Below are 14,188 nucleotides of genomic sequence, written 5' to 3' on the forward strand. Positions count from 1 at the left end.
TAGATTGGGGTGAAGAATAAGAAGAGTGTGAAAAATATAGGATTACCATTTGCATGTAGCTTTGTTCCTCTTCTCTGGAAACAGAATTGGCAAAAAATCTTGCAGAATTAATACCATTTCTTTCCGGAGAGAGAAAGCTGGTTCGATTGCTAAGAACAGAAATATAGATGAGGTCAAGGCAATGTCTTACAGCTGCTCTGAAAGCCAGCCAAGAACTGACATGGCCCCTCTGGGGTTTCGGCCCTCGCCCCCGCTTCCCCATGCAACTTCCTTCTGGCCAAAGCAATTCCTGAACCAGGAGAGAGACTACCCCGCAGCTGCCGTCCTGCTATGGGGCAAAGGGTTCCCAATTCTCAAAGGCTATATTTTTTCCAGGCCCTCCATGTGACACAGCTCGTGAGCTTTCTAGAAAGAGACCAAGGCATCGTATCATTTAGAGAAAAACAAAACAAAACAAAACAAGAACGCTCCTTTGAGGCTCTCTTGTTTCCATTCAAAGTAACCAGGAAAAGTAAGGAAGTGTGGTCATTCCTTTGATAGGATGAGACCAAGACCCTGCAGTTCTGTCTGGAAATGGAGTTCACTGCAGAATTCTGCTTTACAGAGCCATTGTGTCCTGCGGCATATAGGGTGAACTAAGAAACTCCCAGGCCAGGCTCAGGACTCTGAAATTCCTACAAGGACTCTGAAATTGCTACAAGGTGAGATGAGAGAGTGCAGACACATTTTGGGGTTTGTCTACTGAGCCCATGTGAATTGGGATCGAAAAAGAACCTTTCTCTGTTGGTACTAGGGTTGTAGCATGTAAATAAGGATCTAAGGGACAGCTATCTCAGGCCGTGAGGATTGTGCAACAGAGAAGCAGATGTGAGAGACAGGTTCCTAGCAGCACTCTCGTTCCCGATTCCACTGTCCTGGGAGATTCACTTATGGTCCTTCCTCTGTGACCTACAAAACACTTCCGGCTCGGGATAATAAATCCCATCCCTCGTTCGGCTTAAGCTAGATCGAGTGGGCTTCGACTGCCTTTAAGCACCGAGGCCTGAGTAACGCTGGGGGAGGGCACCGGATGAGGCCCCTATGAGCAATCAGAGACTCACCAAGGCACAGTGCGGGTCCTGGTGAGACAGGTGTGTTCCCGGATGGTGCAGAGGCTTTTCAGGTCCAGGGGAGGTGACCGTGCTACGAGATAACACATGACAACCAACATGGTAAGTTCTCAGGGGTTCAAGGCCAGAAACCGAAGACTATAAAACGATGGCGTTCCATCAGATCCACCTCTACTTCCACGCGGGGCTGAGGATGAGCGTGCTCTTTGCTGTCCTACTCTTCCCTGCCTCACTGGGAGGACAGGCGACAACCACCGAGCCAGTGGCCACACGATCAGCTGGCCTTACGTCCAGTCACTGCACACTTGCTGAGAACTCACAGTCAGGCATGGCTCCAGGTGTCCCAAACTGAAGCTATACCTTTCTTCCCCATCTCTCTGCCTACTGAGTCATCTTCGGATCTCAGCTCAACATGTCCTGCTTAGGAAGGCCTTCTTTGACCCCCAGGCAAGATAAGGTCCAGCTCATGGGCTGTCATGAGTTCCTGTGCTTACCCTTCACAGCACTCGCCCACTTCGTGATGATACATTCAGCTGTGATGATCTGATTCGGCACTAGACCGACCGCGTTCTGGGAGCACGGGGTTTTCTGGCTTGTTCACCGCAGTAGCCTTGGCATCCCATTCTGCCTCAGCAGCCCGCCTTGCTGAGCTGGTTGTGAGCGTATTCCTCTATTGCTGCCTTGACCAGCTTGGTTTTCTAGCTCTTTCCTCCACTAGGCCACACAGGTGGCTGTGATGCACCCTGGTCTCGGCTTCACTGACCAGCCACCTCCTGGCTTCACCCCCGCCTCTCCTGCTTGGGCCGCAGGGTCCATCCCCGGAGCCACACGTGTAAGAACCAGCCCCTCCCGGCCCAGGCGTCCCAATTAATCCACAACCACACGTCCAACCAAAATCTCTGCGCCTCCATCACTAGGTCTTTTAGAGCTCTAACATCCAACGTGGTAGCCCCTAGCCGCATGTGGCTATTGAAATTTAAATGCATTAAAATTAAATAAAATCTAAAAATTCAGTTCCTCAGTTGCACTGGCCACGTTTCACTTGTTCAACAGCCACAGTTTCTTCGTTACAGAAAGTTCTGTTGCACAGCGTTGCTACAGAAAAGTCACTGAGTAAAACAACAGTATCTACCTCAAAGTTACAGGTCCCTGTGAAATGGTTTCTGGCCAGCCTGAATGGCTATTTCCTCTAAAGCTCACGAGACAGGGTCTGTTCTCCTATTTAGTACGTATTGAATAACTACTTTTTCTTTCAGGTGGTTTGGACATATCTTTCTCCCTGCTTGCTTCCTCATCTGTGCCTCCCCCAGAAATGTGATTTGACTCGAATTGAAGAGGGGGAGGCTGGAGCGGACCGGGCATAAGCAGACGACTTAGTTCCAGCTCTGGGCGTGGCCACCTGAAGCAGCAGAGGCGGCGAGAGAGCCAGTGGAGTGTCAGGGGTTGCGGTCTCGGTACCAGGTATTTCCTTGGAATCGCCCAGCCCTACTGGGCAGGTGATGACGAGCAAAAAAGGACGTTAGCAAGTTACTCTGACCTGCTTTTGCTCGTCCCCTCTTCGCCCTCCTCCCTGCCTGTCCCTGCAGCTCACCTCCACGTGCCCCCGCCCCACACACCTCTTCTGCCGGGCGCTAGCAGGGCACTGAGCGACGTGGCGTACGGCCAGGTCTACATTCAGGAATCAGTGTCAAAGGCCATTCGTGGCTGCCTTACACAAGGTGGACACTGTGATTACATTTAAGTGCCGTCTAAACAAAGGGAGGCCTTATTTCTGGGGTTTTGTTAGGGAAGCAGCCAAAGATGAGTCCTCTGGAATGAACTTGGCTTCAGAGGCTGCATTTGCCGGGCCACAGTGACTGCAAGTCCCCCGGTTCCTTTTATCCTTACGATCTGGGGCAGCAGGGCTCCTCAGCCCTCCCCACTCAATCCCAGGCGTTTCTCCCTGCCCTTGTGCTTCCCAGGCCTCTGGGCTGGCTTCTCTAGTGTCCCCTTCCCAGAGATGGTCAGGTCCCACACGGCAGGCCTGGGGAAGTGACTTACGTTTCCTCTGAGGCTTGAGATCTCTATTCACGGGGGGAGGCTCCAGGTGCGCCGGGAGCTCGGGCAATGGGCTGGAGATGCTTCCTGAGCTCATTGGGACGTAGTCGTCAGGGCTGCAGTGGGGTCCGAGAGCGGAGGCGGCGGCCTGGGGGCTCATGGGCACGTAGCTGTCCTCAGTGCTGGCGAAAGCCGGAGGGGACATCGGGAAGAACCTGCACGGCTGCAAGGGAAAGCACAGAATAGCCATGGAAACTGCTTCCGGTGGGCAGCCTCGGCTGCACATGGCATTTCAGTTGCAGATTATCCAAGAATAACTTTGAACTTTCTTAGGAAAGTCAGACAAGCCTCTAACTCAGGCTCTGCCTCTGGACTTATCGTGTGAGGTAGGTGATGACTCGCCTAGATCTCATGCTGGAAGACAGAGGTTAATGAATTTATGCAAATGCTTTAAGTATCATGTGATGACTTCAGCAGGCACCCCAAGTTCGGGGAAGCGCCTGGACCATTAGAACCGGCAGGGTCCTCACAGCACACGAAGTGCAGTAGCTCCCAGACAAGTTTAAGCCTTAATGGGAGACTGGAAGGGTCCTCAGAGATTCACAGTGCTGTCTCAAAAGACATCATGGGAACATAAATAGGTCAGGCTACTTTTCTGGTAAAAATTGAGGCTTAAAGAAACTCAAGTACCAAACTTACCAAATTTAAACTTAGCCGCTTATCTCGGTGTCTTAAAGATTGGCCTTCTACATCACCTGCAAGAAACAAGCAGGGTGGTGAAAAATGCGGACAACATCAGTTGAAAATAGGCTCCAAGTACCTATGCACCTCAGGGCCCTGTGTGCAGCTCCAGAGAGGGAGAGAGACTTGCTATTGAGTCTAGCTAGGCAGTCAGAACACCTTCCCCCCACAGATGGAAAGTGGACCAGATTTTGAAGAGGTTGCTGTATGATGGCTTCAGTTCTCTCTGTGAACTGGGGATAGTCAGAGCAAGTAATTAACAAATGCTCGTTGCATTTGTTACATGAATTTTCTGCACTTAGAGATGGTAGAGACGGAGCTGGAGGTTTGAGGAGAGGCGAGCAGGAGTGAAGTAGCCCTTGTGATGAGCAGGAGCGAATCGGCGACCACGGATTTCTGAAGCAAGAGTCAGCACCTCAGGCACAGATCCGGAGAGAGAGGAGAGCTGGATGAATCCAGGATCAGACATTTGTGAGACGGATGTGACATAAACAGTGTGACGTAAAAATTTAGAATAACTGTTGAACTGAAATAGGAGATGTCCAGAAGGTAGCAAGATATATGGGCCTAGATTCAAATGAGACCTGCTTAGAGATGGCAGTCAAAACCTAAGAGTAGAGGAGATGATCTAGGTTGTAAATGTTGAGAAAAGTTTAAATAGAAAATCCTAGACACTCTCAATATTCAAAGAGTAGGAAGATGAGCACTGGCTCATGTTGAGAGAGCGCAAGTGGAGAAGGAGGAAAGTCAGGGGCCCCAGGCTGCGAGAGCCCACGGGAGGAGATGGTGGCCGGTGGTGGGGAACACTGCCAAAAAGGGCCCTCAGCACGTGGGGACCAGAGCAAAGTGTCTTCCTAGAACTTGGACATGTGAAAAGCCAGGCTACCTGTGAGAAATAAACTGAAGAGTCAACATCATCTTAAAGCAAGAGAATAACTCCCAGCTCAGAAAGATGTGATGCAGATTGATGGAATTAAGACCAGACACTATCAAACTCTTAGAGGAAAACATAGGCAGAACCCTTTCTGACATAAATCGCAGCAAGATATTTTTTGACCCACCTCCTACAGTAATGGAAATAAAAACAAACAAATGGGACCTAATGAAACTTAAAAGCTTTTGCACAGCAAAGGCAACCATAAACAAGACCAAAAGACAACCCTCAGAATGGAAGAAAATATTTGCAAACGAAGCAACTGACAAAGGATTAATCTCTAAAATATACAAGCAGCTCATGCAGCTCAATATAAAGAAAAAAACCCAATCAAAAAATGGGCGGAAGACCTAAAGAGCCATTTCTCCAAAGAAGACGTACCGATGGCCAACAAACATGAAAAGCTGTTCAACATCACTAATTATTAGAGAAGTGCAAATCAAAACCACAATGAGATATCACCTCACACCGGTCAGAATGGCCATCATCAAAAAGTCTACAAATAACAAATGCTGGAGAGGGTGTGGAGAAAAGGGAACCCTTATGCACAGTTGGTGGGAGTGTAAATTGATACAGCCACTATGGAGAACAGTATGAAGGTTCCTTAAAAAACCAAAAATAGAGCTGCCATGTGACCTAGCAATCCCACTCCTGGGCATATACCCTGAGAAAAACATAACTCAAAAAGATACATGCACCCCAATGTTCACTGCAGCACTATTTACGATAGCCAGGACATGGAAGCAACCTAAATGTCCATCAACAGAAGAATGGATAAAGAAGATGTGGGACATATATACGATGGAATATTAGCCATAAAAAGGAATGAAATTGGGTCATTTGTAGAGACACGGATGGACCTAGACAGTGTCATACAGAGAGTGAAGTAAGTCAGAAAGAGGAAAACAAATATCACACGTTAACCCATATATGTGGAACCTAGAAAAATGGTATAGATGATCCTATTTGCAAAGCAGAAATACAGACACACATGTAGAGAAGAAACGTATAGACACCAAGGGGGAAGGGGGGTGTGGGATGAATTGGGAGATTGGGATTGACATATATACACTATTGATGTTAAGTGTAAAATAGATAACTAATGAGAACCTACTGTATAGCACAGGGTAACCTACTCAATGCACTGTGGTGACGTGAATGGGAAGGGAGTCCAAAAGGGAGGGGGCATATGTATACGGCTGATTCATTTTGCTGTACAGCAGAAACTAACACAACATTGTAAAGAACTATTCTCCAATAAAAATTAATTTTACAAAATATTGAAATCATAATCCAAGAAAAGGTCCACAAATAAAGTAACACTCGAATCTAATATTGAAAGGGCCCATCAAGTACCTGGAATAAATAAATGGTCAATTCTACCCAGAATGTAAAATCTGTTAAAACATTATATCAATAAAAATGACAGAATGGGGCTTCCCTGGTGGCGCAGTGGTTGCGCGTCCGCCTGCCGATGCAGGGGAACCGGGTTCGCGCCCCGGTCCGGGAGGATCCCACATGCCGCGGAGCGGCTGGGCCCGTGAGCCATGGCCGCTGAGCCTGCGCGTCCGGAGCCTGTGCTCCGCAACGGGAGAGGCCGCAGCAGAGGGAGGCCCGCATACCACACACACACAAAAAAATGACAGAATGAAACATGAATTAAATAACCAGTTCAAAGCTAAAAAAGAATAGAGAAAATGAAAAGAAATTATAAAATAAAGATAAAAGCAAAAAATAATAGAGTACAGAGAAATAGTGGAATTAATTTTAAAAAATCAAAATCTTGGTTTCCTGGGGAAAAATTTAACCTAAAGGCAACCCACTAGCCAATCTAATCAATAAAAGAGGGGGGCACAAATATGCAAAATAAGAATTGACAAGGAAATAATTATCATTGAAACAGAGGAAATTTTTTTAAAAAAGAGACAATTCTGCATGCCTTTACACAAATACATTTTAAAATCTAGATGATATGGATAATTTTCCAAAAAATACACTACAGCAAAATTGACACAAAAAATTTCCAAAGAATAAAATAGACAAAGTTATGAAGATCAGACGGTTTCAACAGACAATTTTACCAAAACTTCAAAGACCAGACAGTCCGAATGCTTCACAAATTTGTTCAAGAGTTTAGAAAATCAAGGAATATTTCTAATTCTTTTTATGAAGCAAGTATAACTTTGGTAGCTAAACCTGATAAATATAACATATATCAGAAAAGTACAGACTAATATCACTTATGATTAACAATGCAAAAATCCTAAATAAAATATTAGCAAACGTCACGCCCTCTTTGAAGCATTACTGTAAAACTTCTCACTACCCTCTCCAAGTTGGGACACACAGTTTTAAGGGCATTCACCTGCTGCGGCCCCCTTTGCCTGGCAAAGCAATAAAGCTATTCTTTTCTACTTCACCCCGCAAAAATATTAGCAAACAGAGGAAGGTGGTATGCCTGGAATGGCTGAATGAGGAGCTCAGAAAAGCCATTCTCCAAAAAACAATGATACAAGTGTACAAAATTATTTTTTAAAAGTCAAGCACAGGGGCTTCCCTGGTGGCGCAGTGGTTGCACGTCTGCCTGCCGATGCAGGGGAACCGGGTTCGCGCCCCGGTCTGGGAGGATCCCACATGCCGCGGAGCGGCTGGGCCCGTGGGCCATGGCCGCTGAGCCTGCGCGTCCGGAGCCTGTGCTCCGCAATGGGAGAGGCCACAGCAGAGGAAGGCCCGCGTACCACAAAAAAAAAAAAAAAAAAAAGTCAAGCACAACTATCTGGGGACTCTGAAAACTTACCAAAAGCATACAACAAAATTGTTGTATATTATATTGGGAAGGATTTATTGAAATAAAAAAAACTACTGGACATCCGGTAAGAACACTGAGAATCTGTGGCATTTTAGCTTGGGGTGCTCTCATACCCCTCACCAGCTCGCTCAGAAGTAGTTCTACCAGGGCAAGGCAAGTCGTGAAGACCAGAAGCTTCTTTTCCAAAGGGGTCTAATTTGATTTGGATCAAAGCATATAAAAAACTCCATTCCTCTAGGTACTCTCAAAAGCATACCAACAATTCATTTCACTGGGGTTCCAGGAGAAAAGAGAGAGAAAAGCATTGAAAATGTATTTGCAGAACATACGGCTGAAAACTTCCCAAACCTAAAGAAGGAAACAGATATCCAGATACAGGAAGCACAGAGGGTCGCAAACAAAATGAACCCAAACAGACTCACACCAAGACATACCATAATTAAAATGGCAAAAATTAAAGATAAAGAGAATTCTAAAAGAAGCAAGAGAAAAATAGAGTCATTTACAAGGAAATCCCCATAAGGCTATCAGCTGATTTCTCTGCAGAAACTTTGCAGACCAGAAGAGAGTGGAGTGATAGATTCAAAGTCCTAAAAGGGAAAAACCTGCAACCTAGGATAATCTACCCAGCAAGATCATCATTTAGAATCGAAGGAGAGATAAAGAGCTTCTCAGACAAGCAAAAACTAAAAGAGTTCATCAATACTAAACCTACCCTAAAAGAAACGTTAAAAGGTCTTCTCTAAGCAGAAAAGAAGGAAAATCTATAGGAAAAGGAAAATCCCACTAGGAAAGACAAATATATAGTAATGACTGAGGATCAACCACTTAAATCAGCCAGTACAAAGATTACAATACAAAAAATTATAAAATCAACTCTAACTACAATAAAGAGTTAAGGGATAGACATGAAGATGTAAAATATGATATCTAAAACGCAAAATGTGGGGGAAGGGAGTAAAAAATGTAGATCTTCTAGAATTTGTTTGAACTTAAATGACTATCAGTTTAAAACAAGTAGATACAGTTATAGGTCAACATATATGAACCCAATGATAACCACAAACGAAAAACCTACAATAGATACACAAACACTAAAAAGAAAGGAACACAAACATAACACTAAAGAAAATCATCAAACCACAAGGGAAGACACAAAAAGAAGAAGAAATGAACAGAGAAGACCTACAAAAACAACCGGAAAACAAGCAATAAAATGGAAATAAATACATATCTATCAATAATTACTTTAAATGTCAATGGGCTAAATGCTCCAATCAAAAGACATAGGCTGGCTGATCAGATTAAAAACAAGATTCTTCAATATGCTACCTATAAGACACTCACTTCAGGGCTAAAGACACACAAAGACTGAATGTAAAGGGATGGAAAAAAATATTTCATGCCAACAGAAATAACAAAAAAAGTGGGAGTAGCAATACTTCTATCAGACAAAACAGACTTTAAAACAAAAGCTATAACAAAAGACAAAGAAGGACACTATATAATGATAAAGGGATCGATAAAAAAGAGGATATTACACTCATTAACAAATATGCACCCAATACAGGAGCCCCTAAATATATAAAGCAAATACTAACAGACATAAAGGAAGAAATTGACAGTAACACAATAATAGTAGGGGACTCTTACATCCCACTGACATCAATGGACAGATCATCCAGACAGAAACTCACTCAGGCAACAGTGGTCTTAAATGACACAAGACTGGTTGGATTTAATAGCTATCTACAGGACATTCAATCCAAAAACAGCAGAATACACATTTTTTTCAAGTGCCCATGGAATGTTCTCCAGGATAAATCACATGCTAGGCCACAGAACAAGTCTCAACAAATTTAAGAGGATAGAAATTATATCAAGTATTTTTCCAACAACAGTATGAAACTAGAAATCAATTATAGAAAGAAAAATAGGAAAAGCACAAATGTGTGGAGACTAACCAATATGCTAATAAAGATCAATGGGTCAATGAAGAAGTCAAAGAGGAAATCAGAAAATAACTTGAGACAAGTTAAAATGGAAACACAACACTCCAAAATCTATGGAATGCAGCAAAAGCAGTTCTAAGAGGGAAGTTTACAGCAATACAGGCCTTCCTCAAGAAACAAGAAAAATCTCAAATAAACAACCTAACCTACCACCTAAAAGAATTCGAAAAAGAAGAACAAACAAAGGCCAAAGTCAGCAGAAGGAAGGAAATAATAAAGATCAGAGAGGAAATAAATAAAATAGAGATCAAAAAACAATAGAAAAGATCAATGAAACCAGGAGCTGCTTTTTTGAAAAGATAAACAAAATTCATAAACCTTTAGCCAGGCTCAACAAGAAGTAAAGAGAGAGGGCCCAAATTAACAAAATAAATGAAACAAGAGAAATAACAACGGATACCACAGAGATTTAAAAAATCATAAAAGAATAGTACAAATAGTTACATGCCAAAGAATTGGAAAACCTAGAAGAAATGGACAAATTTCTAGAAATATACAACCTGCCAAGACTGAAACAAGAAGAAACACACAATTTTTTTTTTTTTGGCGGTACGCGGGGCTCTCACCGCTGTGGCCTCTCCCGTCGCGGAGCACAGGCTCCGGACGCGCAGGCTCAGCGGCCACAGCTCACGGGCCCAGCCGCTCCGCGGCATGTGGGATCTTCCCGGACCGGGGCACGTACCCGCGTCCCCTGCACCGGCAGGCGGACTCTCAACCACTGTGCCACCAGGGAAGCCCGAAACACACAATTTGAACAGACCAATCACTAGTAGTGAAAATGAATTTGTATTAAAAAAAAAAACTCCCAGAAAATAAAACTCCAAGGCCAAATGGCTTCACAGGGGAATTCTAACAAACATATGAAGAAGAACTAACACTTATCCTTCTCAAACTATTCCAAATAATTGAAGAGGACGGAACACTCCCAAATTCATTCTACAAGCCCACCATTACCTTGATACCAAAACCAAACAAAGACACTACAAAAAAAGAAAATTACAGGTCAATATCTTTGATGAATACAGATGCAAAAATCCTTAATAAAATATTAGCAAACTAAATCCAACAATATATAAAAAGGATCATATACCATCAAAGGATCAGGTTGGATTTATTCCAGAAACACAAAGATGGTTCAATTTTCGCAAATCAATCAATGTGATACACCACATTAACAAAAGGAAGGATAAAAATCACATAATCATCTCAATAGATGCAGAAAAATCATTTGACAAAATTCAACATCCATTCACGATAAAAACTCTCTTCAAGGTGGGTATAGAGGGAACATATCTCAACACAATAAAGGGAATTTATGACAAACCCACAGCTAACATTATACTTAACGGTGAAAAGCTGAAAACCTTTCCTCTAAATTCAGGAACAAGACAAGGATGCCCACTCTTGCCACTTCTATATAACATAGTATTGGAAGTCCTAGCGACAGCAGTCAGACAAGAAATAGAAATAAAAAGCAACCAAATTGGAAAGGAAGAAGTAAAACAGTCAGTATTTGCTGATGACATGATACCTTATATAGAAAACCCTTAAAGTCTCTACAAAAAACTATTAGAACTAATACATGAATTCAGCAAAGTTGCAGCATACAAGATTAATATACAGAAATCTGTCATATTTCTATACACTAATAATGAACTAACAGAAAGAGAAAGCAAGAAAATGATCCTGTTTAAAACCGCATCAAAAAGAATAAAATAACCAAGAATAAACTTAACCAAGGAGGCGAAAGACCTATACTCTGAAAAGTATACAACACTGATGAGGGAAACTGAAGATGATACAAACTAATGAAAAGATATCTTGCGCTCTTGGATTGGAAAAATTAATATTGTTAAAGTGTCCATACGACCCAAAGCAATCTATAGATTTAATGCAATCCCTATCAAAATATGCATATTTTTCACAGAACTGGAACAAATAATCCCAAAATTCATATGGATTTTGACCCTGAATGAAACTATGAGAGACCCTGAAATGCCAAAGCAATCCGGAGGAAAAAGAACAAAGCAGGAGGCATAACCCTCCCAGACTTAACACAATACTACAAAGCTACAATAATCAAAACAGAGTGATACTGCCACAAAAACAGACACATAGATCAATGCAACAGAATACAGAGCCCAGAAATAAACCCACACACCTATGGTCAATTAATCTACAACAAAGGAGGCAAGAATATACAGTGGAGAAAAGACAGTCTCTTCAATAAGTGGTGCTGGGAAAGCTGGACAGCTACATGTAAAGCAGTGAGATTAGAACATTTCCTCACACCATATACAAAAATAAACTCAAAACGGATTAAAGACCTAACTGCAAGACCTGAAACCATAAAACTCCTAGAAGAGAACATAGAACACTCTTTGCCATAAATCATAGCAATATTTTTTGGATCTAACTTCTAAGGAAAAGAAATAAAAGCAAAATAAACAAACAGGACCTAATTAAACTTAAACAGCTTTTGCACAGCAAAGGAAACCACCAACAAAACAAAAAGCAACCTGCAGAATGAGAGAAAATATTTGCACATGATATGACCAACAAGGGTTTAATATTCAAAATATATAAACAGCTCATAAAACTCAATGTCAAAAAAAAACCTGATTTAAAAATGGGCAGAAGAAGTGAATAGACATTTTTCCAAAGAAAACATACAGATAGCCAACAGGCACATGAAAAGATGCTCCAAATTTCTAATCATTAGAGAAATGCAAATCAAAACCACAACGAGGTATCACCTCATACCTGTCAGAATGGCTATCATCAAAAAGGCAACAAATAACAAAGGCTGGTGAGGATGTGGATGAAAGCCTCGTGCACTGTCGGTGGAAATGTCAATTAGTACAGTCACTATGGAAAATAGCATGAAGGTTCCTCAGAAAACTAAAACTAGAGCTACCATATGATCCATCAATCCCACTGCTGGGCAAATATCAGGAAAAAAGGAAAACTCTAATTCGAAAAGACACATGCACCCCCAATGTTCATAGCAGCAGTATTTACAATAGCCAGGACATGGAAGCAACCGAAGTGTCCATCGACAGATGAATGGATCAAGAAGATGTGGCACATGTATACAATGGACTATTACTCAGCCATAAAAAGGAATGAAATTCTATCATTTGCAGCAATGTGGATGGCTCTTATGCTTAGTGAAATAAGTAAGTCAGACAGAGAAAGACAAATACTGTATGATATCATTTGTATGTGGAATCTAAAAAATAAAACAAATAAATGTATTATATCAAAACGGAAGCAGACTCACAGATACAGAGAACAAACTAGTGTTTACCAGTGGGGAGAGGGAAAGGGGGAGGGGCAAGATAAGGTAGGGGATTAAGAGGTACAAACTACTATGTATAAAATAGATAAGCAACAAGGATATATTGTACAGCACAGGGAATTATAGCCATTACTCTGGAATAACTTTTTTTTTTTTTGGCCATGCTGCGCAGATTGCAGGATCTCAGTTCCCCAACCAGGGACTGAACCCGGGCCCTGGCAGTGAGAGCGCCGAGTCCTAACCACCGGGCTGCCAGGGAATTCCCTGTAATAACTTTTAATGGAGTATAATCTGTAAAAATACTGAATCACTATGCTATACACCTGAAACTAATATAATATTGTAAACCAACTATACTGCAAAAAATAATTGGCCGGTGAAGTTCTTCACATTAACAGGATAAAGGAGAAAAGAAATCACATGGTCATAAAATGTTTCAATAAATTCAATACCCTTTCATGATTTTAAAAAATAACATTTGGCAAAGTAGGAATATCAGAGAATGTCCTTAATCTGATGAATGGTGTCTATAAAAGTCTGCTGCAAACCACATTAGAATGGTGAAACATTGGAAGCTTTCCATGTGAGATCGGGAATAAGACAAGGATCCCTGTTATTAATACTACTATTCAAAGATGTCCTGGCCTTCCTAGCCCAAGCAGTGACATAAGAAAAAGAAAATGAAAGGTATGTTATAAAAGAAAAAACAAAGTTATTAGTATTTGCATGTGATATGATTGTATACAAAGAAAATGCAAATAAATATATAGTTTAGAAAAGGTAGATACAAAATCAAAATATAAAGCTAATTTATTTGTATGCAACAGCAAAGAAATTATTTAAAGTAAAATACCATTGGCAATCACGTAAAAAATAACAAATGCATGGGAATACATTAATGAGATATGCAAGACTTCACTAAAAAACCTAAAAATTACAGACAGGGGGCTTCCCTGGTGGCGCAGTGGTTGGGAGTCCGCCTGCCGATGCAGGGGACGCGGGTTCGTGCCCCGGTCCGGGAAGATCCCATGTGCCGCCGAGCGTCTGGGCCCGTGAGCCGTGGCCGCTGAGCCTGCGCGTCCGGAGCCTGCGCTCCGCGGCGGGAGGGGCCACAGCAGTGAGAGGCCCGCATACCGAAAAAAAAAAATTACAGACAGAAATAAAATAAGAAGGGGAATTCCCTGGTGGTTCAGTGGTTAGAACTCTGCGCTTTCACTCCTAGTTGAGAGTATGGCATTGGGGGAG

The 14,188-nt window shown here is 42.3% G+C and overlaps 1 protein-coding gene across 2 annotated transcripts in view; it reads right to left on the reverse strand.

The window, feature by feature from the left end:
- The window catches only part of GAB3 (GRB2 associated binding protein 3), a 60,978-nt gene that overhangs the window by 14,666 nt on the left and 32,124 nt on the right, over positions 1 to 14,188 (reverse strand). For both annotated transcript variants that reach the window (XM_024116808.2, XM_024116807.2), the window contains exons 5-8: positions 3,846 to 3,901; positions 3,150 to 3,369; positions 1,101 to 1,182; positions 47 to 149 (exon numbers count right to left, since the gene is read on the reverse strand). In XM_024116808.2, coding sequence (XP_023972576.1) covers positions 47 to 149; positions 1,101 to 1,182; positions 3,150 to 3,369; positions 3,846 to 3,901 — 461 coding nt within the window. The remainder of the gene's footprint in view (positions 1 to 46; positions 150 to 1,100; positions 1,183 to 3,149; positions 3,370 to 3,845; positions 3,902 to 14,188) is intronic.

This window comes from Physeter macrocephalus, chromosome 21 (genome assembly GCF_002837175.3).
Source record: "Physeter macrocephalus isolate SW-GA chromosome 21, ASM283717v5, whole genome shotgun sequence".
Taxonomy (NCBI): domain Eukaryota; kingdom Metazoa; phylum Chordata; class Mammalia; order Artiodactyla; family Physeteridae; genus Physeter; species Physeter macrocephalus.